The sequence below is a fragment of the Tasmannia lanceolata genome, unplaced genomic scaffold (assembly GCF_043159265.1).
Source record: "Tasmannia lanceolata isolate RefF3 unplaced genomic scaffold, GAP_Taslan_0.1 ptg000005l, whole genome shotgun sequence".
NCBI lineage: Eukaryota > Viridiplantae > Streptophyta > Magnoliopsida > Canellales > Winteraceae > Tasmannia > Tasmannia lanceolata.
The window spans coordinates 6,412,962-6,435,734 of record NW_027518682.1 but is presented as its reverse complement, the minus strand read 5'-3'; the positions used below and the strand labels follow the sequence as shown (position 1 = coordinate 6,435,734).

At 39.2% G+C, this 22,773-nt stretch overlaps 2 protein-coding genes and 1 pseudogene across 4 annotated transcripts; 1 reads left to right on the top strand and 2 right to left on the bottom strand.

Moving 5' to 3' along the window:
- The first annotated feature begins 1,078 nt into the window (after positions 1-1,078).
- Positions 1,079-5,461, top strand: LOC143877263 (3-isopropylmalate dehydratase small subunit 1-like). 2 transcript variants are annotated; one of them, XM_077379221.1, is made up of 4 exons: positions 1,079-1,235; positions 2,209-2,938; positions 3,397-3,615; positions 5,249-5,461. In XM_077379221.1, the coding sequence occupies exons 2-3, from the start codon at positions 2,360-2,362 to the stop codon at positions 3,598-3,600; spliced, it is 783 nt and encodes a 260-aa protein (XP_077235336.1). In that variant the 5' UTR covers positions 1,079-1,235; positions 2,209-2,359; the 3' UTR covers positions 3,601-3,615; positions 5,249-5,461. The 2 variants fall into 2 exon arrangements, with proteins under 2 accessions (XP_077235336.1, XP_077235337.1); XM_077379222.1 differs by having other exon boundaries at positions 1,080-1,235; positions 2,283-2,938.
- Positions 5,462-5,785: 324 nt separating this feature from the next.
- On the bottom strand, positions 5,786-9,549 carry AHG11 (Pentatricopeptide repeat (PPR-like) superfamily protein). The gene has a single exon (XM_077379218.1). The coding sequence runs from the start codon at positions 8,844-8,846 to the stop codon at positions 7,047-7,049; it is 1,800 nt and encodes a 599-aa protein (XP_077235333.1). The 5' UTR covers positions 8,847-9,549; the 3' UTR covers positions 5,786-7,046.
- A 142-nt stretch (positions 9,550-9,691) lies between these two features.
- LOC143877262 (ATPase 11, plasma membrane-type-like) lies at positions 9,692-21,187 on the bottom strand (annotated as a pseudogene). The gene is made up of 20 exons (XR_013250583.1): positions 21,059-21,187; positions 20,364-20,462; positions 20,121-20,258; positions 19,857-19,991; positions 19,107-19,286; positions 18,643-18,849; positions 18,404-18,523; positions 18,102-18,221; positions 15,929-16,051; positions 15,068-15,172; positions 14,820-14,964; positions 14,092-14,256; positions 13,775-14,013; positions 12,899-12,945; positions 12,659-12,711; positions 12,348-12,508; positions 11,392-11,604; positions 10,633-10,815; positions 10,282-10,460; positions 9,692-9,970 (listed from the first exon to the last, which is right to left on the bottom strand). The product of XR_013250583.1 is annotated as an ATPase 11, plasma membrane-type-like (transcript).
- Between the last annotated feature and the right edge of the window lie 1,586 nt (positions 21,188-22,773).

Below are 22,773 nucleotides of genomic sequence, written 5' to 3'. Positions count from 1 at the left end.
GATAAAAAAACAAGGCGAGTTATTGCAATTATCAAAACATGGTAGTGCGGATATGAGTATACTTATTCCTTTTTTCTTCTTCTTTGGTACGTAATGGTGGTGCAACTCGGGCTTGGTTGGGTTGGGCTGAGGCCAATCCTAGTCCAACCTGAGGAGCCAAAACCCAAGCCCTAACCTGACCCAACCTGATCCTCTGGTTGAAGTGGGTCAACCCTGTCTCCAAGATGTGCCAGAGTAGGACCTTGTCTCCGGGATTGAACTTCTTGCTTAAGATGAAGTTACAACTGTAGTACCGCAAAGTAGATGCTCGAGTTTCATGTAACTTTAGATTACCTAACCCATCTTAAGCCTCTCACCACTAACCCAACCTGATTTTTCAAATCAGATCAGGTTGGGTCGGGTCAGCAGGAAAAGCAGAAAAAAATACAAAAGAAAAAACCTAACCCTTAGAGCCCGGCACAACTTGCACCACTAGTAGGTAAGCTGGGATTGAACCTCCACCGGTTGGAGCATCGCTAGGAGGAGGCTAAACCCCACGCTTATTAAGTTGGGAGATGATTTTTTTGCCCCACTGTAAGATGATAATGCGCCCCACTTTTAACCTGAAATGTGGGTAGACTTTAGCGGTTTTTGGGGAGATCATATTTTTCGCCCACCTGTAGGATAATGCGCCCCACTCTCATTGTGAATTGCGGAAACTTTAAAGCTTTTTGACGTCAAATCACGTTAACAGGGGGGCGTATTACATTACAAGGGGCGCATTATCCGCTTTTTGATGTCATATCACATTAATGGGGCACATTATCCTACAGAGGGGCGAAAACATTATCGCCATAGTTCTACTTGTATCGTGCGCTTATAGGTTTCGGACTCCTCGTCTGTCTACCCCTTGTTTTCTCATCTTCCACCCCGTCCCCAATGCTGTGTTCTTTTAGTTTCCTTTCCCCCTCGTTTCTGCGGAAAGTCCACTTTTTTTCCGCAGAAAACCCCAAAAAGCATGTTTCTTTGGTTTCCGCGGAAAGTTTTTAAACTTACGTGGAAATTGTAAAAAAATTACGTGGAAAAGGGATTTCTGCGATTTCACGGAAAGCCCTTTCCCCACCTCATTCATCGGAAAGCTTACCTTTCCACGACTTTACCCGAGTCGTTCGAGACTCTCTCTCTCTCTCTCGCAACACCATTGTCGACGAGGAAGCTCCCCCTCTTCTCGTTCTCTCTCGCAAGACCTCCGTCTGGTAAGTCTCCTGTCCTCTCTCTCTCTCTCTCTCTCTCTCTCTCTCTCTCTCCACCCCTCTCTCTCTCTCTGATTTTTTTTTGCTGGATGTAGGGTTTCGGATAAGGGGTTTGAGTGTAGGGATTTAGATTACCGGTTAATGTTTGGTTTTCTGTTTATTTTTTCATTCTATTTTGGTATTTAGGGTTTCGGATTTTGAATTTAGGGTTGATGGTTTATGCATTTAGGTTAGGGTTTACAGATTTGGGTTAGAGTTTATGATTTATATGGATTTAGGGTTCTAGAAATAAGGTTTATAGATCTTCTGTTACGATATTTTTTAGTATTTGGGTATTTGGGTAGATCTGTTACAATATTTTTTCGTACTTTTTTTTTGTTGCAAATCAACAGGTTTTGTTACAATTTGGTATTTGTTCCTCATTTCTTCATATTTTGGGTAGATCTTGGGTTGGTATTTGTTCCTCATTTCTTCATATTTTGGGTAGATCTAGGGTTGGTATTTGTTCCTCATTTCTTTGTATTTGGTACCATATTTTGGGTATTTGTTCGTACCTGTTCGTATTATTTTTTTGCAAATCAACATGTTTTGCTTGGTATTTGTTTGGTATTTATTCTCTTGTGCGGGCTATTTATTTTGCTTGGTATTTATTCTCTTGTGCTGGGAGAAAGAGTTTAAGGGTTAGGAATAGGGTTTAGGGGTTAAGATTATTTATTCTCACGGCAACATGATTTGGCATTCATATGTAGCTTTTATGTCAAGTCTATGTTGATTGCCTGATTTATATCTTGGCAATTCTATCTTGGCAACTCTATATTTGTGACAATTTGATTGGCATTGCTATTGTCCAGCTTCTCTGTTTGTCGTAGTTTTCTTATTTTGATTGACTTCAGAGGGTTGGACCCACTTATTTTAGACTAGGTTCTATGTTGGAATCATTCTACATGTTAGTTTCTCACAGTTTCTGTTTTAACAGGTTTCTATTGACTTCCCCTGCAGCGAAACGCATAGTTCTGTGGTTTCTGTTAATTTTTGTGCGCTTTCTGTCAGGTTTCTGTGCAACGGCACACAGAGAGAGAGAGAGAGAGAGAGAGAGAGAGAGAGAGAGAGAGAGAGAGAGAGAGAGCATGGCTGTGGCAATGGCAGCAGGAACAGTAGCTTGTTCTTCAAAACTAACGTCCTTCTCCTCTAAAAAACTCCCATCATCATCATCATCATCATTTTTCTCTCATCCCCATCTCCCCACAAACCCTAATTCCCTAAAAATCCCCAAAACCACTTCTCCCCTCACAACACTTCTCAAACACTCTCCTCCTTCTCCTCTAACCCCCTTTGCATCCACCACCTCTCCTCCCTCCACCACCACCACCACCACCTTCCATGGCCCCTGTTACGTCCTCCCAGACAACATCGACACCGATCAAATAATCCCAGCCGAGCACCTAACACTAGTCCCCTCCAATCCCGATGAATACCTCAAACTCGGTGCCCTCGCCCTAATCGGCCTCCCTTCCTCCTACCCCATCCGATTCATCGAGCCCGGCCAAACCCTAACCCAATTCTCAATCATAATTGCCGGCGCCAATTTCGGCTGCGGCTCCTCCCGCGAGCACGCCCCCGTCGCCCTCGGCGCCTCCGGCGTTAGGGCTATCGTTGCCGAGTCTTATGCCCGGATTTTCTTCAGGAATTCCGTCGCCACTGGGGAGGTATGATATGTACTTGTTATGGTTTATATGATTTAGTTACAAAGTAGTTTATGTAGGATTATGCATTTTAGATTTGTGGGTGTTAGTCACTTGTTATGTTTTATGTAAGTGGGTGTTGGTTACTTGTTATGTGTCATGTAAATGGGTAATTGGGTTGGTGATGTTGCAACCTTTGTGTTGTATTTAAGACTTTAAGTTGTTTTATTGTAATGAAAAAGGGAAAATTTTTATAGCAAAAATAGAAACTTTGTTTCAGGATAGTTATGGTTCCTCTCGAATTGAACTGTTGGGAGGTCCGGTTGCCTCGAATCAACCTTTCCCCTTTTGTTTCTGTTTTTTTCTTTGTTTGTTTTTGTTACGGCCAATTAGGCACGTAGAAAGGTATTGTGAAATAACCAATTACTCCAAAAGCTTAAGCTGTTAGATTTGGTGATATTTAATCATTTATACTTCAACAGGTATACCCACTGGAATCGGAGGGCAGGTTGTGCGAGGAGTGCTCCACGGGGGATGTCGTCACTATAGAGCTTGATGAGTGCAGGTTGATCAATCACACAACCGGGAAGGAGTATCGGTTGAAGCCAATTGGAGATGCCGGACCTGTTATTGAAGCCGGTGGGATTTTTGCTTATGCGAGGAAGACGGGCATGATCGCTGCATAGTAAGATTTCAGCCAGGTAAGGGGGTAAGGGAGATTAAATTGTAGTTTTTGTGAGGTTTTATCCTAGTTTAGAATTGGATTTTACATAATATTAGACTATTCCTGTTTTGATTGATGGGCATGTGGAGTTTTGTTGTTTATCTGTATCTTTTCATGGGCTTTGGATGGGGATTCATTTAAGGTCGTTTTGCTTTTAGTTGTTTGTGTGAACTGTTAACTGCAGTAGTTTCTGTTTAGTGGAAATCTATTGTATTGTGTAACCAGAGGTCAGGTCAATCTTTGTTTTCTGGTTGATTTGCTTTCTTGGGTTGCATTTATATTTGCCGTAGTGATTCTACTGATTCATACTTTCGAAGTTTCCATTTCCTCTATCTATTGTTCCCAAAACATTTTCTGATGTTCTTGAAGTCCTGAAATATCAAATTTAAACTTTCAATTTAACCCATTCCTTTTCTCATGCTAATGGATTAAATGTGGCACATGAAAACTCAATATGAGTTAGAAGATGATCACAAAATCATAGAGGGTTAACTGAGTTATCGGAGCAAAAACCTTTTAATTTGGTGAAGTTTAACCAGTGCTCTTGGTACAATCAAAAGCTATTTGATGCCTGATGTTTCAACATGCATTTGTTGGAAGACCAAACAAAGAAGACATAACTCTTGTTACAAGGCAAGGATGATGTAAATCAGTTTGAAAGTGCAATCCAAATTTATGCATGAAATGAGGAGTCCTGGCAAAAAATCAACCTGGAGAACATTGCTTGAAAGGCGCAGGAAGAGATTGACCGGCCAATTCTTTTTGGAGCCATGTATCAAGTTCAAACAAAAAAAATGCTCAATGATAACATACCTTGCATATTGAATAAAGATCAGGAGATTATATTGAACTGAAAACACAATAGAACTTCCAAACAGGTCTGAGTGATGAAGCAACTGACTTGAAGGTTCTTTTCTATAGTAGGACACGGTTACCTTCATGAAATGAGCCATTCTATCTCTATGCTCGAGGCCCAGATGGAAGAAACTAACAAGGTGTAGAACTAAGGCATCGGTATTGCTGAGATAATTGGACGGAAGAATGAATGCAAGATGCCCTAGTACACATTGGGGCGATTGACAAAAGGGGAATATGACAACTGTCAAAAAGTAGGAAGTTGAGTTATGAAAGAGAAGTGTTGGCTTACAAGCTTCCTTGGGACAAATGAGTGATGTGCGCTTTCTGATTTTATGAAATTTGATGTTGGATGGTAGTAACAACCAACATAGATACCGGATATTTGAATTGCACTCCTAAACTTCTTTATTTAGAAATTTGAGTTCAATCTCTTGATTGGCTTTTACATATTATGACATCCACCATTAGACTAAGCCGTGCCTTCATGTAATCAGTAACTTAATGGTCACATACATGGCATGGAAATGCAAGATAGCAATCGGATATACTGGATATACTGGATAGTCAGTTCTCTAGATGTACTGGGAAAAAGAAGTTGCAATGCTGCGTTGGTGAAAATGTTGAAAGCCTTATGTCAGTTACTTTTATTTACCGGATTTTATTTTCAAAGGCTTATGTCATCTACTCACACTTTCTTATATTCATGAAATCCCATACAAATAAATGAGTAGTTTGTTCTTTGAAATTAACAGGTGCAGAGGAGGCGCTTGTTACAGTTCTTACCTTAGCGGAGGAAAAATTCGACAGATGCTGCTGTCTTCAGTGTATTTTTGCTTTATGTTATCTGTATTACTTATATTATGTTAGAAATAGTTGTGGTTGGATGAGATGGATGGGCACATTTACTTGGTGAATTTGAAACGGATGGTCACCTATACAATGGTTGGATGGTTCTTTTTGTTTAATTATTGTTCGCAAGACATTGGATTTGTCAACTTATTTTGTTTACTGATACTTTCAGGAAAACACTTTGAAAACGGGATTTCAATTGGAAAATAAAAAGGGGCCTGGAAATGACTGTTGATTTTATCCTTTTTAATGTGTGTTTATTGCTTTTATGGGGGATTTGAACTCCCTCCATTTGTAGTCTTTTAGTGGACGTGGCTCCACCGGTTGATGCCCGTTTTTTCCAAGATTCCCTTTTCCTAAACCTATTCCAGGAAAAACTTTTCAATGTTTTAATTTTTTTTTAGTGAATTTGAAACTTTCGGAGAAGGCAAAATCAATTCATGTTAGATAGAATTTATGCCCACCTTTTCATTTAAAAGTGGGCATAATATTTGTTTCATGCCCATTTTACATTGAAAGAAACAGAGCCGAAATGAAAATTTTGCACAAACTAGCGACTTTTTTATGTGCTGAAGGGAACTTTGAAAGCTAAAAGCGGTTTTCTTCCTTGACCATCTCGGTATAGTTCTCTTTTTGCTATTCAATAAAATTTCATGATTCAAAAAATCGGGTAGACCTCAACCACTTGCCCACTCTAATTCAGCTTCTGAATGCCTCAACCATCTCTTCTCATGTTCTTATTCATTGTGGATCTGGGGCACTGTTCTATGGTGTTTTGGAAACCCAGCAACTCCCTTCTAAAAGAGGAAGAGTCGATTAGAACCACCTTGAAAACTCAAGGCTCAAGCAGCTGCCGCCATTATAGTCAGTTTTGTTGCTTCAATATACTTCCCATGGCTTGAAAGAAACAGGCGAATCCATGACCGATCATCAACTCGTAAACAGTAAACTCTCAGAACTATCTTATCCACCACCACAAAGATAGAATGCAACACCTTCGTTTTGATGATATCCCCACTATCCAGAACAAACAGTTTGCTCAAAACTCCAATCTCCCCTGTTTCCAAAAAGAATTATCCCCCAAAAATTGCATCTGGGTGCCACTTGATGACCACTTCACCAAACTAAACACTGATGCGTCCTTGACGATGCATCAGCAGGCCTAGGGGAGATCCTTCGTGACTCCAAAAGCTGCATCAAAGGCTTCTTTTCCCTTCGCACTATCCCTGAAGAAATTCAGGAATTGGAGCTCCAGGCCATTTATAATGGTATCCTCCTTGCAAATATGAAGAATGTGGAAAGCATATGGATAGAATCTGACTCTTTGGTTGCCGTTAATGTCATAAACAACAAAGTTAATGTCATAAACAACAAATGGACCTGCCCCGGGAAAAAAATCCCACTGATGATCGAGATTGGAGAAATCCTTCCCCATTTCAAAGGTTGGAAGATCACTCACTCATGGAGAAATGGGTCAGGGTGTTATGTTTCTTGCAGCCACAAATTCCCACTGCAGTCTTAGATGGTTCAAACTTGAATTTGAAGTATCCATCTTCATTTAGTTGAAAATCTGAGTTAGCCACGGTATTATCAAAGATAACCACCACTTTCACAATCTGCCTTGATTCTCGATATGCTTTTCCCTTTGTTACCTAGCAAATTTCATCTCTATTGGTTTTAGCCTAAATATATGCCTTATTCCTAGCAACATATCATGTCCAATTGGTATTCTTCCACCCTACTTTGGCCCTTCATCTGTACCCACAGATGCCTCAACACTCTATGTATTGCCCCCCACTCTGGATGCACTCTATCCCCTGCTACAAACTCCCAAACCCTACAATCAACTTCAATTACACTACACCCAACCTCTTTCTTTGCCCCATTCTTTCTCATCATCCCTTTCACCTCTTCCATATCCCCCCATCTCCTCTCCCCAGCATACATATTCCTCACCATAACATAATTCCCCACATTCCAAGGCTCCATTTCGAATGCCTTCCTCATTACCCTCTCAGCCCTCTCAACATCTCCATGGCACCCACAAGCAAACAGCAAAGAACTCAACACTATCCCATTCACCTCACAAGACATCCTATTGATCAAATCCTCGGCTTCCTCTAGACACCCTGCCCTTCCCAAAAGATCCACCATACACCCATAGTGCTCTACTCTCAGACTAATTCCATACCCCTCCATCTCCTTAAACCACTTCTTCCCTTCATCTACCAGACCACCATGACTGCAAGCAGACAAGACCCCAATCATCGTTACCTCGTTCGGCTTCACCCTTCCCTTTCGCATCTCCGAAAACACCTCCAATGCTTCCTTGGCACACCCATTAACGGCAAATCCATTGATCATGGCATTCCAAGAAGCTACTTCTCTTTCAGGCATTTCATTGAAAACTTGCCGTGCCTTCCGAATGTCCCCGCACTTGGCATACATATCTACCAGCGCTGTACAAATGCTACTCGCTCTATTGAATCTCTTTCTCCTGACATACCCATGGATCCAACTACCCAAATCCATAGCACCCAAATCAGCAATTGCCGGAATAATGCTGACAATGGTCACTTCATCCGGTTCGAGCAATGAACCAGATTGCATTTCTCTAAATAACTCCAGTGCTAGATGGGGTTGGTTATTCTGACAGTACCCACTGATCATCGAATTCCAAGAGAACAAATTCTTCTCTGGCATTGCATCGAACAGCGATCTAGCCACATCTAAATCGCCATTCTTACAGTAACCAGATATCAGCGAGGTCCAAGAGACAACGTTTCTCTCAGGCATTTCATCGAACAATTTGCGTGCAAAGTCCATGTTTCCTAATTTGGCAAAAACATCAATCATAGCATTGAAGGACGCAGTGTCCTTATCAGGCATAAGATCAAACAACTCCATCGCAATGCCCATCTCACCAGACCTTGCGTACCCAACAATGACGGCAGTCCATGAAGCTGGACTTCTTCGAGGCATTTCATCGAACACCTTTCTCGCATATTCCATATTTCCGAATTTTGCATACATATCAACCGTTGCCGTGGAAACAAACAAGTCAGAGCAGAAACCCATCTTGAGGAAATGATCATGGAGCTGTTGGCCCTCTCGGAGAGCCAAATTGGAGGCACAAGATTTTACCAAGAAAGGAAACGTGTAGTTGTCTGGAGCAAAACTACCTTCTCTTCTGAGGTCTCTGTATAGGGTGAATGAGTCCTCGAATTGGTGGTTCTGAACATGAGCTCTGATCATAGAGTTGCAGAGGAATGAGTCTTGGGTGTGACGAAGATGATCGAACACGCGGCGGGCGTGTATGACTCCGGCTACGATTTCGGAGCAGGCTGAGATGAATTTGGTGAGAAGGGAGATGTTGGTGTGGAGAAGTGAGTTTCTGAGCATGAAAGCGTGGATTTGGAGGAGAGAATTTGGGTTGTTTGGTTTGGCCTGTAAAAGACGAATGCATTGTTTCTCTTTTGGGGTCCACAGGCCTTCTTTCATGGCTACTGAGATTAGAAGGTGCGTGGTGTTTTATTACAGATTTCTTGCCTCTCCTCATCTCTCAGACCACTTTTCCTTCTATTCCCTTCTTTTTTTGGCTCCCTCTACTCGTTTCAGTATTTTCCGCAGGGATCATATTCCTCTGGTCCTCTTATCATTTTCCGAGCTGTCATTAGTGAGTTTTCCAGCATCTGCTAAACCCATTTCCTTTTTGCCCCAAAATTGAAAATTTTCCATGAATTTCAAGGAAAATAACAAACCTAGTAGATCCCGGACTGGGTGGAATTTATTTTTTCCATGTAAAATTTTATTTTCCTTAGATCTAAACACCCCATGTAAAGAGGGAATAGGTGGTTGTGTATTTTCATGATTTTTTTTTATGTGCCCTCATATGATGCTAGTTTCCATTGTAATTTTGGTACAAGAATAGAGGAACAGGAGAATGCACATCAATTAATTTTATGATACGATGATGAATCCAACGGCTCTAATTAAATATCGTAGATAATTGATGAATATAATGGGCCAGATGATATCTGCACACCCTACATTTTATAATGGAAACAAACATTTTTATGATTGGTTGTTGTTCTTGGCTATTGTAAGATAAGTGTGAAATGAAGAAAGAAGTGTCAAGGGTGTGGTGCTATCATTTCCCTGGTAGTGATTATGGGCAAAGAGGACCCTTACATGTTACCTAGTTCATAGGTTCACTTGGTTCGGGTTAAGTTTGTGGTTTGCAACTTTTATAGCAACTCATAAATACATATTTGTGAGGACATTTTTTTAACCCAGAAAAGAAAGCGACCCGGACCCACCTCAAACTATATAGAAAACAAGGGACATAGAAGAGGACATGTCATTAATCTACACACATATATAAGTCCTTCTCTAAGGACTTTTCACAAATCTACAAAGCAATTGTGCTTAATTGGCTATCATGACCATGACAATGGAGCACGATAGTGGAAATGGGTAAGATGATCAAGACGAGTGGCTGAGGAAGGTAGGAGTCCTCAGAAAACTTCTAGAGAGTGTAATGCTGGTTGATGGCATCAATGTCCAAGCCCTTCAGTTTGGCAAATGATTCCACCCTGCCTTTCAGAGTGTGAAGTTCCCTCATCCTGCAAAAACAACAATAAGAAAGATGGTGACAATGAGGGTTCGCGCGATTCAAACCTGTGATGGATTCATTAGACAGTAAATTTGGTTTTGAACAGGAAACAATGTAGTTAATTTTCCAACCATACAAAGAGACAGGGAGGGCAGTTCCAGGTAGAAAAATATGAAGTAATTTACTGAATGGGGAAACGATACCTGCACTCCCTTGGCTTTCTAAAGGAATGACCATATCAAAAATCGGCCGACATCATCCATTTATCAGAGGTCGAGATACAGGCATTGGTAGATGAGAAGGAGAGTATGTGTTACTAACCTTGCAATCTCGGCACGTCTTTTAGCTTCTTCAACCATGACATTACTGTCTCTGGAAATGCTCTGGTCAGCAAACATCTTTGTCTCCATCGACTCGAGGCCATGCAGTGTACGCTGCTCACGTGCCCAGGCAGCCTCCCGAGCTTCCCTACCAAAGTCTTTCTGGTTTGTGAATGCGGTCTGGTTGAACATAGAAAGGACAGTAGTAAAGAAATTGTAGAAAGAGACATGAAAATGAAGAACATGAAATACATTTATTTGATGGGAAGTCAAAAGATTACAACGAGGATTGTGTAGGGGAATTTAAATTTACTGAAGAGCCATTAAAAAAAAAAAAAATTTTTTTACTGACCCTCTGATCGAGAACCAGACCCCAGGCTTTTCCACTCAGTGCATATTGAACACAGAATTTGATAGGATCAAGGAACATGTAAGTTACAATATTGAAGAGCCAAACAACTCCACACCAACGCCAACCAATCTTTTGTATTCCAGCAAACCCCCATGTTGCCTCTGCAGATATGGCAGTAGCAACCTGCACAAGAGAGGGCATCCGGTTTGTTCTAACATCGAATATTCAAAACAAATTAATGGAAATAGGAAATGACGAAAATAGAATAACACATGAGAAATGATAAATTGTCTGTTGCACAGAGTGAGGATATGAAAACATAAATGACCGACACGAAAGTTCTAGAAGAAAAAAAATGTGTAACATAGGTTTTAAGAAAAGAACAGAAATGGGAAACAAGCAGTAACAACATTGGTATAATAATGAAGAACCACTGAAAACAAAACAGAAGTTTGTGTTTACATAAGCATAGCTAACTTTTCCTATATCTGCTTCTCTTTCAAGACTCTTTCAAGAGTAATTTACACGCTCGCTCATGATCATGGTTTCAATGGATTGATTGTTTACAAAACCGTGGGAAGTTTTGATTGTGGCAATAAATCCATTTCTGATTATTTCTAATAACAGATTTCGCGGATGGATGGCTGTTGATTTACTGAATAACCAATGATCCATTCGAGGTCTACCAGTTGCTATGGTTATATTCTAACTTTAGCAATCAAAATGAAGCAGGACCACAGAAAGTCTCAAAGCGATTACCATTTGTGCAATGATGAAGGAAGAAACAAGCAGAAGACCTGGCCGTTCCAGGAAGGACCAGCCCCTTGAGCGCGTCACAAATATTAGGGCCTGGCTAATGGTGCTCACTTGAAGATATATTGCAGATGCCAGCATCTCCTGGTTTGCTTTCACAGCCGCCGTATCATCCTTATTTAGCTCATGTTTATTGAGGGTTTTGACATGGAATTTTTTCTGAAAAGAAAGTAAGAAGTGAGAATAAGACACTTCATGTGTGCACACGTGAAATGCGCATTTATCTCAATGTGAAGGAATGCGTATAGAAGACATTTTATGTTGTAGGTGGCCCATAGAAGGCAGTTATGGTCCACTAACGGAAAATGCAGTGGTAGTGCTTAATCACAGAGCACAGGTGTAGAAAACATGATGCAAGTAGTGAGAACAGTGAAAACTCTGTGACAATTGCAAGGCGTGAAAATTACCAGCAGAACTAAAGAATGCAAACCAAAGCTGCAAGAGTAATTGGTTGGAAGATTTTGAAAGAGGATGAAGAGAATGAAACACCTGCTTACCAATTCCGAGGATCCAGGCATCTTGTTTGTTAAAAACAGTCATAATAATGTAGGCCAAGGAAATCCCAGGCAGTAGAAGAAAAACCAACCCGTTTCCACAGATACCAGGATTTTGTGGGAATGCCCTTCAATGTATTTTGTCCATGGACAGTGACATTTTTTATTCGTTGCAAGAAAAAGGGGTTTTTGAACAAGGTTGCCAGAGCGGGGATCGAAAGCGGGAATCTAAGGCTCCCGGGGAAGAATCCTACTAAAGGTTGCCAGAGCGGGAATCGAAGGCTCCCGGGGAAGAATCCTACTTCCTTGGTTTTTTTAGTTTATGGAAAGAAATAAGGAAAAAGTGTTAAAACAGAGTGAAAGGTGAAGTCCTAATTACAGCAATGAAGAACCAAGAGGCGTACTTACAGGGAAAAAATTAGTCTCATAAGCTGCCCAGAAGAATAAAACGGTCATGAGAGCTAGATAAGTGCCGATGACAACTCCAGTTGCAAATATTTCAGTCAGTTTCCAACTGTCAGGAAGTGGTGATGGCTTGACCCTGTCCTTGGAGATTGTCATGATAGTACCTGGAAATGAGCTCATAAATTAGAAAAATAAAAAAGAAAGGCCAAAAAGAAAACAAAGATTCCAGCATTAGGCAACCAATAGCAAAATGGAAGCTGAAAACAATTTCCACAAACATTCAGGCAATTCAAGCAAAAGAGATTATTGCTAACCATCTTTAAGAATGGCAATGACAAGAACCATGAATGGAGGACATAAACCCTAGCTGTTTCACAGAAACCCGAGATGTCAAAGAGAAGTGATTGTTTCATGCTGGTAGAGTTATTGCATTTTAAACATATAACTTCTGCACAAATAGTATTTTAGCATATCCATATATCACAATTCATGGCAGTTAGACTTACTCAAAGAATTATTTTGGATAACATGGAAGAGAGAGAGAGAGAGAGTACAATTGATAACTTACCACAATACAAATAGTGATAGACACAGCATATATCTGCATGACAAAGAACAGTAAGTGAAATCGTCAGAGCATCTAGAGGCATACAAATATATTAAGGACAAATACATTTTTCCTTCATTAAACAAGAAATAAATTGTCCTGATGAACAACAAATTATGATACACCAATTTTTTTTTCTGCAAAAAAACCATAACGCCGCTTATTTTCAAGAATAAAAGTAGTAAATGATGAAATAAAACAATCGAGATACTTGTGTACATGACTGACAATATATATATTTTCAAAGATGAAGCATTGGAAAATCGTTATGAAAATGGTTGAAGCACTACTGTCTTCAACCATTGGTCACAAGATTTAGCTAGTTAACAAATTACTAAATGATCCATATTTGAGTTACAGAAATATATATATATATATATATATATATATATATATATATATATATATATATATATATTTCTTCAACCATTGGAGGCTTTTTTTCACATAAATATTAACAAGCCTTCATCGATTAATATTGCTTGCATGCATGATTCTTTGACTTTAAATACAGCTGCATCATTATTTATCATTTTGAGCAATCAACCAATTAATGCAATGGTAAGATATGGAGAACCATGATGTTAACTGCTGGTTCATGCAATATTTTGATCATATCTAAAGGAGATTTCTTTCATCACCAACCTAGGTCTTTCCTTATCCTTTGCACACAAAAAAGATATTTTCCTCAGTCAAACTGTCTTAATACAGGTCAAAATATAATAAGCGTACTCACTGGAAGGCTGGCAGCAGACACATGGCCTCTGATTTGAGCAACAAAACAAATAAAAAACTGCTCATGAAGTAGAAATGCCCGATTTACCGTATAGTTTTTCATTCTCTGGAAAATGGCACAGCTTGTTAAAACAGCACTAATGATTACACTCAGCCCAGGCTCTGTTAGAACTATGTCAGAAGCACTACGAGCAGCATCCGTTGCATCCGCCACTGCAATTCCAATGTCTGCCTTCTTTAGAGCGGGCGCATCATTGACACCATCACCAGTCATTCCACAGATATGCTTTCTAGCTTGCAGTTTCTTCACAATCTCATATTTATGCTCTGGGGACAAAGACATCGAATCAGAGACAATCATAAGATAAATTCAAAAAACTCAAAGAATATGAAACCCAGATTTACCAGGGAAGACCCCAGCAAAACCATCGGCTTTCTCTATAAGCTCATCAATTGGTAGGGATGAAGCTGCCTCATCCTTGCTTTCCCCCAACAAAGATGAAGACGGGTACATGTTTGTACCCATTCCCAGTCGACGCCCAGTTTCCTTAGCAATTGCCAATTGATCACCTGTAATGATTTCCGAGAATGAACAACTTAGTGCAAGTGTGTTTAACAAAGCAGCATCGACCAGAAGTTCAAAAATCAGAAAAACATTCAAACTTGAAAGCAGGATTTTGGAAACTATGCGCGCGCACACACACACATATATGATAAAAAAATGTTAAGTTTGTTGAACAGATATTATCATTTCTATTATAGTAATTCAATAGGTTGACAAATTCATTTGCAGTGACAAACACACAGATATACATACACAGAAACACACAAATACATAATACGGCCCGCCTATTAGGATGATCTAAAGCATTCATTTGTTGCCCCCCCCACCCCGGGCTGTAAATAGGCCGTGGAGAGAGAGAGAGAGAGAGAGAGAGAGAGAGAGAGAGAGAGAGAGAGAGAGAGAGAGAGAGAGAGAGAGAGAGAGAGAGAGAGAGAGCTCACGCTCATATCAATCCAGTAAATAACATATTGGCAGAAATTTGAGGCTGTTTATGTCAGTTCCAGAACAGCAACATGCACATGGGAATTGCAGGTTTGGAAAAGAAAGAACATCTAATGGTGATGCACACCTGTGATCATTTTAACGCTCACTCCAAGATCCAGAGCCCTTCTAATTGTTTCGGCACTATCATGGCGAGGAGGATCAAACAGAGGGAGAAGACCAACAAATTCCCAGGGCCCTCCAATATTTTCTTTAGTGCCTGCAGGTACTGCCTAAAGAAACGGAAAGTCCAACCAATTATCAAATGCCTTGGACTGAAAATATAAGACCCTCGGCCAACTAGATAAATATCTCAGGAGTTAAAAGCTGAATTACCTGACGGGCAACTGCAAGTGCTCGAAGCCCACGTTCTGCAAATTTGTCAATTATTCCATGTACACGTCGTTCAATGTCCGGCTTATTGAATGCCAGATTGAGAATCTAAAAGAATGGGGGCAGAAGAATTCAACAATTTGATACAATTTTACAGTGAAATAGTCAATTGTGTTAATATTTGGTATATGCATGAATGGTTGTGTTAAAAAAACCTTCTTTTGATGAATGGATGACAAAACAGAATAATTCCAGATGTTGAATAGTAAATTTGTTAACAGGAAAACTAGACACAGCAAAATAAAAGACAAGAGGCATAGAATGCCCCTAGAAGGAACAAGAAGGGAGAACACATCTATGTATAAATCTAATCGGTCCACCCAATGGCTTGCCAAGCTGTCTGGAAGAAGCCATGTAAGAGGCTGGAAATTTCATCAAATGCTACATCAAGGAGCAATTGATATCCAATTAGAACACTCATATCATAATGGGAATATTTTACTGAGATGAATAGCAGGTAAAGTAATAGATGAAGAAAGATATTTTTAAAGCTCGCTCGCATTCAAGTGGCAATTTGACATGTTTTTGCTGTAAAAAAAGTGACAATTAATCTACACAATGATAAATTCACTTACTGGAATTAGTCAAACCAATTCGCTGAGTCACTATCCAACTAATCACATCAGAGACAATTGTTTGTGAAAGCTTTTTTTTTTCAAATTCCAATTTTTAAATACTATCTTTGCCTATTCAATTGTTTTGTTTCCGCAAGTAAGATGAACAACCTCTGTATGATATTCTGGTCACCCAGTATTATTTGTTTAGACATTAAATTCCAAAGCATGAGCTTGGAAATTTTTGTACCTGCTCTGGTGCTCCTTTGCTCACTCTATGCATTTTACCAGCTTTATCTAAGTATGTAAGTGCCGTTCTCTTGTCAGTTGGGTTGAACGGAAGGAAGTGAACCTCTTGAATGCCCGCTCGTGCCTTTCAATAAATCATGAAAGCATGTCATAAGATTTCCAGCAAAGTTCCACATGAAAAAATAAACACAGTAATCCGAATATACATGAAAAGATTAAAACTATAGCGCACAAATATCAAGAAGACCACAATAGGCAGGTTTTACACTGGTGATCTTCTACCAGAGAATAAACAAATTCACCTTATTGGTTATCCAATGATCCTCTACCAGAGAATAAATAAATTCACCTTATTGGTTATCCAAAAAAGTATGAGCGTCATTAGGTGCACGTCAAACCGATGCAATAAAAAAAGGGGATATATTAGGATGCTAATTTAGATTAAAATAATCTTTATTTAGTTGTTTCTCTTATTATCATAAGATCTTTCAAGATCTTTCTATCGTTATTTGTAGTTGTTTCTCTTATTATCATAAGATCTTTCAAGATCCTTCTATCTTTATCTGTAAGTGCTTTATATAAGCACATATTACATTTAATGGAAATCAAGGAAGAAACTATCTTAGATCAATTGTGTCTTTTTACACAAAGGAGGACCGATCCTTCCCTCGAAGTGGATCAAGAGGCTGATCTTCCCTCTAAGAAGATCAATCACGTTACGAACCGTTCGGGTTCGTAACATTTGGTATCAGAGTGGCACGATCCGTCATCATGTCGAAGAAAATCGAAGAAATAATGGATTGATGGCATGAAGATATAAGAGAGATGAAAAGGCATCTAGCATATATGAATGCCAATTTCAACAAGTTGACATTATCGCTTGGTGTGAAGATAGAAGAGCCCCATGTTTGAAGAAGTTGAATGAAGAGTTCAACGGGAGCAATGTCGAGAAGGCTTGTGTGACAACAAAGAAAAGAAGAAACAGGAAAAGGGGAGAAAAGAAGAAGAGCGAAAAAAATCAGATAGAAGAAAAGGTGAAAAAGCCACAAAAGAAAAGGCGTCGCCGAAGAGCCTATTGTTCATCTCAAACTGTCCAAGGCCATCAAAAAGATTCCCATCAACAATCATCCCTGCGTCAACATCCAAATCATTCCAAAATAACAAAACTAAGGACCTTTGATGAACGGCTCCATGGGATCGGTATGAAAATGGAGTTGCCTCAACCATTGATGACGACATACGAAATGGTGACCAATCTCAAGACGAAGAGAAGAAGAAAGGGAGCGAGAAAAAAGAAGAGAAGAGAGATGAATTATGGAAAGTTCTACGCAAGATCTCAATTTTCGCTATTTGGCCAGTGTTTAATCTCCAACCTTGAGGACAAGGTTGATTTCAAGGGGGGTGGAATGTTACGTGCCTAGACGGGTCCCACTCGGTCTTTCTATCTTTATCTGTAAGTGCTTTATATAAGCACATATTACATTTAATGGAAATCAAGGAAGAAACTATCTTAGATCAATTGTGTCTTTTTGCACAAAGGAGGACCGATCCTTCCCTCGAAGTGGATCAAGAGGCTGATCTTCCCTCTAAGAAGATCAATCACATTACGAACCGTTCGGGTTCGTAACACTTAGTCCTAAGACACTCCTTTCTACAAAGACCTACCAGAGGATGAAGAAAAGAGTTTCAAACAAAAGGGGGCATCACCATGGTGTCTCATACTAGCATTGGCAGTGGGCCCATCCAAGGTCCGCCATCCGCAAAAAAAAGGATTCGTCCATTTTAAATTTAGAAGGTTTATGGGGATTTTTCTTTAATTGTTTAAGAGTTTTTTGAGGGTATTCTGCAGAGGCTTGGCTGATGTGAGTTCTTTCCAGATTAACATGGGTTTTAGATCTATTCTAGCAATTAGTTCCTTAAAATAAAGAATGAGTTTTGTTTGGAAAGTGAGGCCTAGAGCCGGTAACTGGGTTTAGATCTATTCTAGCTCGAGTTTCTTCTGTTTTCTGCTGGAATTTTTCTTCTTCTATTTACCACAACACAGCATGACAAGAAAAATCATAGTAAAGTACAAATTGCTTCAATTCTTGAATTAAAGAAACAAGAAAAAAAAAAGATGATTTTTTAGGTACAGTTTGTGCTTGTAACCTAAAAACTTTATCAACATCAATTACCTCCTTAGGGTCAGACAACATTGAAATAATTGCAGCGTCAATGGCATCCTGGTTCTCCAATCTTGAAGCTCTTGCAGCCATCAGCACAACTGAATCCCTGTCGGTTCCTTTAGCAAAAACCTGCAATGACATCAAAATTTTAGTCAGCAATTATCCAAAAATAAATTTGACCAACTGCTCTAAGTAGTAGTATCTTCTTTCATGGCCCTTCTACTTTTGATGCTCAGAAGATCTTGGGGATGAAACTCTAAGCCAATATTCTTTTTTCACATTTTACAACTAAAAGGGAACACAAGTATAACCTCAATCATATTCTTGTCCACCGAAAGCTTGTTAAGTGTTAATGTTCCAGTTTTATCACTGCATAGCACATCCATACCGGCCATTTCCTCGATGGCAGTCATTCTTTTTGTTATTGCACCCTGCACCATGGGAGGATCCAAATTAGTTTCTTAAATATCGCTCATGAGGAGAGTTCAGGTTCTCTATTAACACTGGTTGGGAAATTTCAAATCAGCACTATGAATATTGATCAACAAACCTGTTGAGATAAGCGGTGTGCTCCAATCGCCATCGTAACAGAAAGTACAGTTGGCATTGCAATTGGGATTCCACCAATGAGGAGTACAAGGAGGTTATCAATACCAACACGATACCCCCTCTGTTGAACCCCATATATTCCAATGATTTCAATAACCATCCCCGCAGCAATGGAGCAAATACAGAAGTTCCCAATCGCAGTCAAAACCTGAAAAACATCAAACAATATGGTGTTCATCCAATACACACATAAAGAGATAATTCAAACAAACAAACAAACAAAAATATAACACGCATATTAAAACATCAACCGACTCATTGGCATCATGGTAAAAGTTGTAAAACTATTGCTTTGCAAATGCTAACCAAGTGTGGCATCGGAGTATATTAGATTTCGAAGCGTATGTTCTGGGTCTGTGTTGACTTTCAGAAAATAAGAGAACCGTTGAAATTATAAATACTAACCTGCTGGAAATGCCCAACATGTGTAGTGGTATCCACCAGATGAGCTGCTTTCCCAAAGAAAGTGTGAACTCCTGTGGCAATCACAACTGCTTCAATTTCACCTTGCTTGCATGTTGAACCTGAGTACATCCCATCACCAGGATTCTTGGTTACTGGCAGCGATTCACCGGTAAGAGCAGACTGAAAAGTCACATTTGAATATGTTAACTGAAGACTGAAAAGTCACTTTTGAATATGTTAACTGAAGACTCTTAATGCCCATTTCATCATAAAAGCACATGTTTTTCCAACACCATATGCCAATTCCAGGGCAATTTGTTTTCTGAATACCCATGATCAGATTGCCCAAGATATGTACATTTCCAAATTGAATTATTATAAATTTGACCAAAATTGCAGGAAATAATGAAAATAGGCCCCTTTCAAGTTCAATGCAGCATTTCCTCAATAGTCCTGATTTCAATCAACCAGGTGAGCTTAATTAAAACAAAAAACAAAAACAAACAAACAAACAAAAAAATCAACCAGGTGAGCTTATCCAATGTTCATTGCAAGTTTCAACCTTTTATATTTTTATTCCATTGCTCTTTGATTTCTGGGAGAAATTTCTTGAGACTGTAAAATGTAAAACAAAATAAAAAGCAACCAGTACCCATGCTATACTGTTTCAAGTTTAAATTCAAATACGCTTCCATCTCTCGAATATTATTTAAATTACAGCAATGTTCACAATAAAGAGTAACAAGATACCTGATCAATTTTTAAAGGATCTCCTTCAAGAAGACGCGCATCAGCAGGAATAATGTCTCCGAGTTTAATACTAACTATGTCACCTGGAACCAACACAGAAGCATCTTCTTCACTCCATTTCGCATCTCGTAGGACCTGATAAGAAGAAATATAGATTAAAAAAACCACATGAAAGCATTTTCGAACAGGATTTCCAATTAGCACAAAGGCATGGACAGTGTACCAATCTGCCTTCAGCATAGATGAAAATGCAAGGAGAGATACCTTGGCTTTTGGAGCCAGCCTAGCCATAAGTGCTGCAGCTGCATTCCCAGCATTATTTTCCTCTATAAAGCTAATGGTAGAATTGATAATAAGTAATGTCAGAATGCCAAAAAAATCTTGGTAATCTCCACCCTTATTCTGCAAGGTAAAAATTTCCCAAACATAGAATCAAGATAATTAAACTCTGGTTGCAATTTTTTCACTCATCAAAAGATGAAGCAAGATTGAGTTGTGTAAGTTTACCCCTCCATGCGCGAGAGCAATGGCCATGATAGCTGCAGCTTCCATGACCCATGACAAAGGATTCCACATAAACCCAAGAAACTTTAAGAATTTACTCTCCTGTGAAATGAAGAATAGAAAGATAAATATAGTAGTGTTAACGGGTAAGTAGTATCGATTTCTCTATCTTCTACCTACCTATCGATCTCTTTGTATGTGTGTGTGTTTCAGGGAACAGTGCTTCATACAAAAAGGAGGAGCAGAGCTCCCTACTTTACGCATGGCCATGTGTATTTAATTTACAGGAAGCGGTGATTCTCAGGAAATTATGGAGCACAACATCCTACACATGTCATGCGTACAGTACCAATTTGATTATCCTAAGTTACTAACCAATGAATGGACTTTTGCCTGTTGAACATGGGCCATTTCCAACTTGTTTCTTTAACCATCTCTCTGCAGTTTACAGATGGATGGTTGGGATTATCTAATTGGGGTGATATTTAGGGACATGAGTCCCCCCAACCACAGTGAATTGCACCAGATTAATGGTCTCAATACATGTGCACGTAGGCACATGTAAGATAGAAATCCAGTGCTCCATTGTTATCTGAAAAGTGTTAATCCATAAAATAAAAGAACAAACTGTAAACATATAAACATATAGAGACAATAACGCAAACTATTCTATAGGATCATTTACAACATGGACAGACCTTTTTCTCCTCAAGTTTGTTGTATCCAAACAGTTCCAAGCGTTCTTGAACCGCAACAGAGCTCAGACCTTCTCGTGTACATTTAAGATTCTCGAAAACTTCTTCAAGTGGGATATTTTCCAGCAATAATTAATCTATATATTTACAAACCAGAATTCTGGATAAACACATGATATGACTTCATGGAAACACGAGCCTAACAAGAAAACCAAAATATGATAGTTACAAGGCTACGCAAGAATGCTTTAACATAATTTAAATAACAGCCCGTATCTTAAAATCCATGCAAGTATGATCTTGAAGACCCACACAGTTTATTTATCTAAGCACCTCAAGCAACTGAATTTAAAGTTAAGAATTTTCTGATTCAAAATGGGCAAGGGAAAAAAGAAGAAATAGGTGAAGCTTTGCATTCGGTAGCTCTACAAAGTAAAAAGAGCTCAAATACACTCCCAATGATTATAACTTCCCAAAACATCTTAACAACTATCATCCATATGTTACTGGTGAGATATTTTACACCCAGGTGAAAAAAAGGTCCAAAACCTGAGAAACTAAAAAACCTAACATTTACAAGACATGAGAAAATTATAAATATGAAAATTCTCCCGCCTCAAAACGATAAACAATACTCAATACAGCCAAACTAATAGTCAGTTTCAGCGCTTCATTTAGTTTAAATGCCTGATTTGGGCAGAGAGGTGTGAAATGGGGAAGATAGCTGTAAAATACATACCAGATCAACAGCTTCCTTGTTAATAGCTTGTAGTGTGACTGACTTCTCATCCATATTGCCTCTCTGGTTGCTTCAATCCTCTTATAGACCCAGTAAGTTATTAAGACGTCAGACAAAACCTGCAGTGACAGAAGCGTGTGGTCAATTTCATATTCTTTTACGTAGCATATATGGAAATGAGTACAAAACACAAGCAGCAATTATAATTTTTTAATGGTAACAGTAGCGGCAACATTATGATGGTAAGTAAAATGAAGTGTTCTCCTACTTTCTTGTTATGGGTATATTCAATTATCTTCGGGTCAGTAGTGATACTTCATGCAAAAATAACAAGAAAATCATTGTAGGAGGACTTGAAATACTTTAAAGAAACAAGTTAGCTAGAAACATGCAGTAATGGATTAATTAGAATGTAGACCCAAAAACACCACTAATATAAGTTTAAATTTCAACATAATTTCTCACTTGCTTGGATCAAATGATTGCAGTCAACGTAAAATGAATACAAAAGGCAATCTAACCCACGAGCACTTGAACAAGGTGCAATCGAACTACGCAGCTATGCGCATAATGACACAAAAAACGTATATGGAGAAGATGTACATGAGAAAGAACAGGGGGGGGGTGGGGGGGTGGGGGGGGTGCGCACACACACGTGCGAGCACTCACGCACAGCCATGTATGTTCGAAGCAGGACGAGCAATTGTACGCATAAACACGGATAAATACCAATGTAAACTGCTTCGATACCTCCAAAAGTAATACATGCTTTCATGACCAGACAACCATCATTCTACCATCACAAGCCACAGAAATTCAAAAACCTAGAAAAAAAATTGGCCTTGGGGGATAAGTTTTAACAATCATAATACACATTGCAAGTTTCTAATAATTAAACGATCCAAGAGAACAGTTGGAGCCAATTTCAAGCAAAAGTAAAACACAATGTAAAAAAGAAAGAGGCATCGATACCTCTGAA

What these genes read in the sequence shown, in the direction of transcription:
- LOC143877263 (XM_077379221.1), top strand. Translation starts at nt 2,360, where the DNA reads ATGGCTGTGGCAATGGCAGCAGGAACAGTAGCTTGTTCTTCAAAACTA. An exon ending in ATTCCGTCGCCACTGGGGAG is followed by an intron (nt 2,939 to 3,396) that starts GTATGATATGTA and finishes ATACTTCAACAG; the next exon opens with GTATACCCACTGGAATCGGA.
- AHG11 (XM_077379218.1), bottom strand. Translation starts at nt 8,846, where the DNA reads ATGAAAGAAGGCCTGTGGACCCCAAAAGAGAAACAATGCATTCGTCTT.